At 45.9% G+C, this 8,936-nt stretch overlaps 1 protein-coding gene across 1 annotated transcript; it reads right to left on the reverse strand.

The window, feature by feature from the left end:
• Positions 1–1,795: 1,795 nt before the first annotated feature.
• Positions 1,796–5,865, reverse strand: LOC136487500 (putative F-box/FBD/LRR-repeat protein At4g03220). The gene is made up of 3 exons (XM_066484622.1): positions 4,006–5,865; positions 3,148–3,315; positions 1,796–2,246 (listed from the first exon to the last, which is right to left on the reverse strand). Exons 1-3 carry the CDS (start codon positions 5,029–5,031, stop codon positions 1,938–1,940), a joined length of 1,503 nt encoding a protein of 500 aa, XP_066340719.1. The 5' UTR covers positions 5,032–5,865; the 3' UTR covers positions 1,796–1,937.
• Between the last annotated feature and the right edge of the window lie 3,071 nt (positions 5,866–8,936).

Consider the following 8,936-nt stretch of genomic DNA (forward strand, 5'->3'; position numbering starts at 1 on the left):
AGTTTGCTTAAATTTACAAAAAATAATATCAATATTTATATTCCCAAATAACTTAATCTAATGATATTTATTTGGTATCTAAATATTGATACTTTCTTATATAGATTTGATCGAACTTAAATTTGTTTGACCCCTCGGAAAATTAAAATTTTTTTGGGATAGATAGAGAGCGCATATCCCCTGCATATTACAATTAAGTTTTTTTAATCTCCTATACTATATTTTAAGAGAAAAGAAAAAGAGGATCTGGTTGAGTTGCTCTTATATAGATCAATTTTGTTTCTAAGATGGATCTATAATTTGAGAATCTGATGACTAAAAAATCACTTGCAATCGTAGTTGGTAATTATTTTTATTGGGTTTTGCATTCAATTTAAAATTTCTAAATATACGTGTTTGTCTGACTGTTGTTGCCTTGTTCTTGGGTTCAGTTAGTTATGTTTGGAGATGGGTTCGTGATGCACTAATAAGAAGGAAAGTGAATTACTTGTGCATAAGGGCAGTCCCAATGGTGCATTGATGATGATTTCTATCCTCATTAAATGATTTGTCACGTAGGCAAAACGCTGACATGGCAACGTAATTAATGAAGAAAGAGAGCAAAAATCATAGAAATGGTTTCTTCGTGAAGAAATCAGGTCTACTCTTGACCCAATGCACCAAGAAACCATGAAATCGCCATTGGAGAGAAACCACCAGTTTCTAGAAAGCTCATGTCGCACTCCCATTGGAGGAAGAAGATAGAGTTGGGAGAGAGAAAGAGAAAAAAATTATTACTCATAAAAACCATGGGTTGGAAAACAGTATTTTTTTGTGCGGTATCCTATGTTATAGAAACTACTGGTTTCTTTCGTTGGAACTGCCCTAAGGCAAGCAAATTACTTGTGTATAGTGAACTGAATCTAAATAAAAGGAGTAATTCTAGCTAAGCTCCTGCATGCTATTTTATTAGAAATATGAGATTAGATGTGCGCTCAACTACTTGCTAGTGTGTGCAGTAGTTAAATCTTCTTGTTGCTTTCCGTCATAAAATTGCTCATGATATTTCTCTTCTAGTTGTGCCCAGGCAGTGCCGGATCCAAAGGGGGGCTGGGGGGCTTCAGCCCTCCTAATGGCTTGATTTCAAGCTTAATCACTGTAGCAAAAGCTTGATTTCACCATTAAATCTTTATGCAAATCAACATCTCCATTGTTTTAGCTCCCCTTATCTCGCATCATGCATCCACCACTGTGCCCAGGAACCAATGGTACAAGATAAATAAATAAACCAGGAAAACGCATAGAGAGAAAGGAAAATTTTGCACTTACTGTAAATCAGTGCAAATCAACCTAGTCATTTTCTGAAACCTACTTAGCCGGTTTTGGTTAGGGATGGCAATCACGCTCGCGGGTGCGGATGCAATATCCAAACCGCGGCACTAGGCCCATGATGGTGTCGGGTCATGTGCAGGTGTCATATTTCACCCGCGTGTGACCTGTGGGACCAAAAACGTACATATTTTTCCCCCCTCCAATTATTGGTCTAGAACTAATATTTGGCGCGAGGCTATTATTGATTATTCCTTTTTTAGCCATATATGCCACAGGCGGGCCGACCGACTTGTCTGTGTACAGAACATGTCAAATTTTGCACTTTTACAGTTACGGGCTAAATTTATCCGTGTTCTAATCTATACCTAAATACCATCATCTTGTTTAACACTGGCTAGCAAGCAGGGCGTGCCTATTGGGCACTTAAATACAGCTTATGAAAAAAAAAACAAGGCTTCAACTTTCATAAACAAAATACAAAATATTTTGGATCTCAACATTTGTCTTCAAGATCTGCTAGCATGTTGATGCTCTCATACAGTACGGTTCCACGGTTCATAACAAGAAGAAACACATAAATAAAGCATAAAAAAGTGCCTAAAGTGACAACTTGGGTGTGCTAGTCCTTAGGTGCATAACACCTTACTACATTTCTCAAATCGGTAAAATTTCATGCATACTCCTGGCCTAGAGAAACTCTGAAATATTTGGTACAGCTCCTTAGCCTTGACTTCAGAGATTGAAGGACAGAAATTTACTGTCATCTTTTTAATCTTTGTCCCCCAATCAAAAAGTCGTTTCACAAAAGCAACTTCATGTTTAGTTCCTCGCCATTCAAAGATTTCTACTTCTTCAAGGTGATTCAACAAGAGTTCCTCTGTTTCCCACTCTATTAGCTGAAGGCATTTGCAATCGGATGTGCATACAGTTTCGGCCTGACACCAGGAAGTATCAACTTAATAAAATTAATTGATGATTGAATGACAAAAATGAGAGTAAATTATCAGATTCCTGAACACTTTCGAGGTGTGCCAATGTGTTGATATCAACTAAAAAATAATTCAGCCTAGTAACTAGTTGCAGCAATATAATTTTCTGCTAAGACAAAAGATAGCACATAGCATAATTTATGTTTATAAAATCACATAGAATTCCATGTAATAACAGAATAATGCTATTATTAACTGCCCAAAATTAAGGAGATTTTGAATCAATCTTAGTGCATAGGCTCTGAATGGACCTGCATAGCCTTTATATTTTTCTTTTAAAAAATAAAATTACTTAGGCTAATTACTCCTTCAACTTTCTTTTCACTGCCATATTATTTTGTACCTCTTATATACATTATTACCAAGGTTGATCTGCTTTAGTGTCATCCAACGACTCACCAGAAGTCCAGAACCGTATATTTCAAACAGGCTAACAATAACTAGAAAGAGAGCAACTATTTACAGCCAAAATAGTATACCAACACTTAAATCTACAGAGTAAAGTGATATCATTGGGATATCAAATAAACCATACATCTGACAAAAAAAATACAAATGCATATTTCTTCCCATTACTTCTCTGGAAACTTAAATACTTACTCCAGTAAGAAAATGTGTTGTGTTTACCTAGGGACCATGTCTAACTAAATACAAACGTATTTTTTTCATAAAAACAGCACGCATTGATCTACCTTGAAAAAATAGATTCATAATGCTTTAAATTAATTTGGCTTTCGATACATACTTTGACAGAAATTAATCAATCAAAAATGCCTTTTAGGGACCAAAACGCTACCTTTTTTTCTGTGTCTAGACAGAGTATTAGGTAAACAAAGAATAGGTTTACCTCTGACAAAAACAGCAGCATCAACCTTCTTATACCAGTACACAATCTGAGAACATGGAATGCGCTGGCCTCAAAGGCATGTCCATATGCCATTACCATTAGGCGCAAAAATGTAATGTCTGGGAGCACTGCCATGTCTTCCATCATGTAGTCATAGTTCTCTATACCCTGTGTTTTCATAGGAAGTAATACAAAAGGGTTCATATGTGACAGTTAGAAGGGGAATGAAACTTGAAACCTAAAGCTGTTTCAGTGATTGTTGCTAGCTGACCATTGTTGTGAGCATAGACGAAGCTGAAGCTATAAGCTAACAAGTTCATTCTGGGTTTCTTACACAAAGCATGGCCATTGTGAGCTGCTTAAAAGACTGGACTACTTGTTCTCTAGAAAATACTTTGGCTCTCATGTTTCTTGCATATATATAATGGAAAATAGTATTAGCAATGTTGGAGGGACCTGAGGTCCTAAGCAAACCAAAACATGTGATGACTTGTACCAATGATGGTTTCCTGATATCACCATCATCTAGACAATTTGACAAAAAGTCAAAATAGTGGAAATGAAACATTCTTTAAGTAAGCCATTTGGTTCATTGCACAAGCCAACTTATTTTATCCTAAACAAAGACTCATAAGTAATATGCCTGAAGTACTTTATTTCCTTGCTTTTATATGTCTACTCGAGCCTTAGGAGTTAAGTTTTTGTTTACAAAAAAAGGGCATTGAGCAAACTTTAATTTTGTGGTAGAGGAGGGCCATTCTTAGTCAGCATGTCACATAGGAACCTTGGATTCATACACTAGCATGGTATGGTACTACGATGGCATAATGGTTCCAGATAATAGAAGTGAGAACTCACCCGTAGATACGCCAGCGTTAGACAAAGACTTTTGATGCCCTCAAAGCGCTGCAAGAGACTCAAACAAGACTGATTGTGCAGGAAACCACCATTTCCATAAACAAGATAATAGGGAGTTCTTAGCCATTGAAGATGTGCCATCTTGCCAAGGTGGACAGAGCTCGGGTCATATTCATTGCCCCAATGAAGTTTCGTTAGCAGAGGGGCCGAAATGTTGGCGACCGGTGGACTCTTGGGAAAACAAGATGCCACAGTTAACACCTCGAGCGCCGGCGCCACAACGGTGAGCCGAGACAAGGCATGCAGGTCCCTGAGCTCCATCCACAGCATAGACTCCGAATGTATGGCGAGATCCCTCAGCCCACGGGCGTCCTCGACGGTGAGCCTCTGCAAGCACGGGCACCGCGGCGAGGACACGGCGTCGCCTAGCTCGCCTGGGCCGTGGAACCAGACGCGGCTCAGGTGGAGCCCGGTGAGGCGAGCGAAGACACCGGTGAGAGGCACGGCGAGGCCCTGAAAACCCAGGAAGAAGGAGATCTTGCTGGCCTGCTCGAAGCAGGGGAACTCAAAAGCGCCTCTCTGCGCGGCCTCCTCCTCGCCGCCGCTGTCGTCCTCCCCCGCATCTTCCTCCGGACCGTAGGTTTTAAGGGTCAGGTCGCCGGAGACGCGGCGCGCGGCGGCGGGGAGCCAGACCGCTAGAGACTGGGCGGTGGCGCCGTCGGCCCCGACGAGGAGGTCGCGGAGCAGCACCTTGTGGCCGTCGAGGGCGTCGCGCAACCGGTGGGGCTCCGGGGGCGAAGTGAAGCTGAGCACCGGGAGGAGAGCCCAGATGAGGCGCCAGCGGTGGGAGAGGACTCTGGTCTGGGCGGCGGCGCGGGTGGTGAGCTTGAGGAGGATGAGGACGAGGACGTCGTCGGGGAGCGCGCTGAGCCGGTCCTCGCCTGCAGCGGCGGCGGCGGCGGCGGCATCGGAGGAGGAGAGCCCCTGGCCCTTGGCGGCGCTGTCGCTGCCGCCGCCCAGCTCCATCAAGAACGGGAATGGGATGGGATGGGATTGGGGATTTAGGTCACGACGCTAGCATTTCACGGTGGAATTTGGAGATTGCATCGCAGGGTGGTTTTCGCAATTATAAGAAGAACTCCAAGAGGTCCCTAAAAAGTTAACCTTCAAACTATATTATTGGAGGCTCTTTTAAATAAATTATACCCTAAAACTAGTTTGGTCCAAGCAGCTCTCTAATACTTTGCCCCCAATACTAACACGTCATTAGTTAGTTGGATCACAGATCGGATTAGTTGGATCTTAACTCTTTCCGTCCACTCGTTGCTTCACCTCCCTGAACTATGTGCTCCGCCATGGGAGGTCATGCGGCCTGGCCGAAATCTGTTGCGCCACCGGCGTTAGTTGATCTGCTCTCCTAGGGTCTTCCCGCCGCAAGCAAGTTGCCGCAGAAGAGTCGGCGGAGCTCGCACCTGCTTGCGCAACAGTGACTGGCCATCCCCGTCGATTTCCCTCGACATCTTCTGGATGTATCGATTCTCCATTCGCTCTTCACCAATCTGCACCTTCATGGGCGCGTCCTTGAGGATCTTGACGAAGGAGGTGCAGACCCCCGCGAGGATCTTGAGGTCCTCCTACTCGGGGTCACGGTCGAGGAGCCCGATAACGAGCGCGTCCTTCCTTGATGAGCCGCAGCGGCGGCGGGACGCCGTCTTCTTCCATGACGAGCATGAGGCTGCCGTAGCAGTCGTTGTCGCGCGCGAGGGAGACGAGCACGGGAGAAAGATTGGGGGCGTCACTCTTTTTGCAGAAATGTTGGGGGAAGGCTTGGGGAGCTGCTGGACCGGTGCTTTCCTAGTAACCACGCAAATCTCTGTTTTTGGATATTATTAGCCTTTTCTTAGAGATGCTCTAAAGTAACGATCTTATTTTTGATTATTTTTAAAACGGCAGTTCTAGCGGCAGGACGTCAGCATGGACGCCCTCCTCCTCTCTGCCCGTCGCTACCTCCGCCGCCGCTCTAGCTGCCGGTGACCTCACCGTCGACCGCTCACCCTCGCTCCTCCTTCCCTGCCCTTCCTATTCCGGCGACTTGCCTCCTCCTCTATGCTTGCTGCCACCCTAGTCACCACGCGACCTAACCGCCGGCTGCCCCCCTCTTGCTGATCCCAATCACGGCAAATTGCCTCCTCCTCATCGCCCTCGCCGTCGGCATCGGCTGAACCGGCGCCACAGCCTGTCCAGTCGCCTCCCCCAAGGCCCCTCCCAATCTAAGGCCGCTGGGTATTGGCTGGTGGTGGCGACATCGGCGCACGGAGGTGATGTCTGGAGGGACAGACAACCAAGTTACAGCATTATCGTCCTTAAGATTGTGATATAGCCTATTTGGGGCGTGTTTGTTACTACTCCACGAACTCTACTCCATAAACTCCACCGTAAAGCCTTAAAAATACTCCACCGTGTAGTAGCTCCAAAAAAAAACCTAGACTTTTGTGAAGCTCTCCACAACTTCATCTTATTTCTGGAGCAAAGCTTCGTACAGCTAGATTTGTTTAGCTAAAGGGAGTTTTTTTTAACATGGTTGTAAAAGGGAGTTAACTTTACCAAGATGCAAGTAGTGGTACTAATATTAAACTCCATAAAGCTCCTAGGATCGGCGCATTCTCAGCGCCTCTGGTACTGTTCACTGCCACGTGCTCTGTTCCCAGAGCTCGTGCGTGTCAAGGCCTCCTTTTGGTGTCCTGTGATTGCCTGGCCCGTTTATGTGGTTGGGTCCGGCGCATCGCCTCCTCCACGATATCTTCCTCGCTCCCTCCGTCACCTGCTCGCCTCTTCCTCGCTCCCTCCGTCGTCTCGCCCTAGATCCGCGCCCACGCCGCCCGGCGACACCGCTCTCTCCTGCCGGAGCGGGAACGTCGATGGGCCCTGTCCATTGGACGCAAAATCCATCTTTTCCCCCACCCTGCTCTGCCTCTACTGCTCCGTCGGACCCCGCGACGCAGGACGACGACAGCGAGGTGCGCCGCTGAAAGGTCCTAATATGGCTAGAGGGGGGTGAATAGCCTATTTAAAAATCTACAAATCAACTAGAGCAATTTGATTAGTATGACAAATAGCGTAATGCAAACTTGCTCTAGCTCTACAAGGGTTGCAAGCCACCTATCCAACAATTCTAGTTGCAATGAATACTTAGGCACACAAACTAGCTATGCAATTACTCACTAAGAGCTCTCACAAAAGCTACACTAAAGAGCTCCACTAGATATGATTAAAGCACGAGGCAAGCTCTCAATTCTAGTTACACTAAAGAGCTTGCTATATCTAGTTTGCGGAAATGTAAATGAGTAAGTGATACGATTATACCGTCGGGTCGTGGAGTGAACCAATCACAAGATGAAGATTGAGCCAATCACCGGGAGAATGCAAATGACAAGAGACAACCGATTTTTCTCCCGAGGTTCACGTGCTTACCAACACGCTAATCCCCGTTGTGTCGACCAACACTTGGTGGTTCGGCGGCTAAGAGGTGTTTCACAAACCTCGTCCACATGATAGGACACCGCAAGAACCGACCCACAAGTGAGGTAACTCAATGACACGAGCAATTTACTAGAGTTACCTTTCGGCGCTCCGCCGGGGAAGGTACAACTCCCCTCACAATCACCGAAGGCGGCCACGAACAATCACCAACTCGTGCCGATCCTTCACTGCTGCTCCAACCGTCTAGGTGGTGGCAACCACCAAGAGAAACAAGCGAAATCCGCAGCGCAACACGAATACCAAGTGCCACTAGATGCAATCACTCAAGCAATGCACTTGGATTCTCTCCCAATCTCACAATGATGATGGATCAATGATGGAGATGAGTGAGAGGGCTTTGGCTAAGCTCACAAGGTTGCTATGTCAATGAAAATGTGCAAGAGATATCCCTTGAGCCGGCCATGGGGCTATAAATAGAGCCCCCATCAAATAGAGCCGTTGTACCCCTTCACTGGGCAAAACACGCTTTGACCGGACGCTCCGGTCATACCGACCGGACGCTGGCCCTCAGCGTCCGGTCGCCCGATGGACGCCACGCGTCACCAGCTTCAAACGCTTTTCGTCAGATTTCAACGGCTACGAAGCTGACCGGACGCTCCGGTCAAAACTGACCGGACGCTTGAAGCCCCAGCGTCCGGTCGTTTCCAGTAAGCTCCCCGAGGCATGTTTTTTCGACCGGACGCGTCCGGTCCACCTTGATCGGACGCAGACCAGCGTCCGGTGCTCAACCCTACCCACTGTGCCGTCTGACAGCTCGACCGGACGCAGCCTTTCAGCGTCCGATCGCTGAGTGACCCAGCGTCTGGTCAGTAGACCGACGCCAGCATCATTTCGACCAACTCCATTTCAACTCTAACTTCTTCACCCTTGCTCAAATGTGCCAACCACCAAGAATTTTGCATCCGGCGCAATAGAAAATAGACATTTTATTTTTCCAAAAGCGCCGAATCCCTGCAAACACCTTGTGCACATGTGTTAGCATATTTTCACAAATATTTTCAAGGGTGTTAGCACTCCACTAGATCCTAAATGCATATGCAATGAGTTAGAGCATCTAGTGGCACTTTGATAACCGCATTCCGATACGAGTTTCACTCCTCTTAATAGTACGGCTATCTATCCTAAATGTGATCACACTCACTAAGTGTCTTGATCACTAAAACAAAATGGCTCCTACATTTTATACCTTTGCCTTGAGCCTTTTGTTTTTTTCTTTCTTCTTTTCCAAGTTCAAGCATTTGATCATCACCATGCTATCACCATTGTCATGATCTTCGTCATTGCTTCATCACTTGGAGTAGTGCTACCTATCTCATAATTATCTTGATAAACTAGGTTAGCACTTAGGGTTTCATCAATTAACCAAAACCAAACTAGAGCTTTCAGCCGCC

This window comes from Miscanthus floridulus, chromosome 10 (assembly GCF_019320115.1).
Source record: "Miscanthus floridulus cultivar M001 chromosome 10, ASM1932011v1, whole genome shotgun sequence".
In the NCBI taxonomy this organism is placed as follows: Eukaryota; Viridiplantae; Streptophyta; class Magnoliopsida; order Poales; family Poaceae; genus Miscanthus; species Miscanthus floridulus.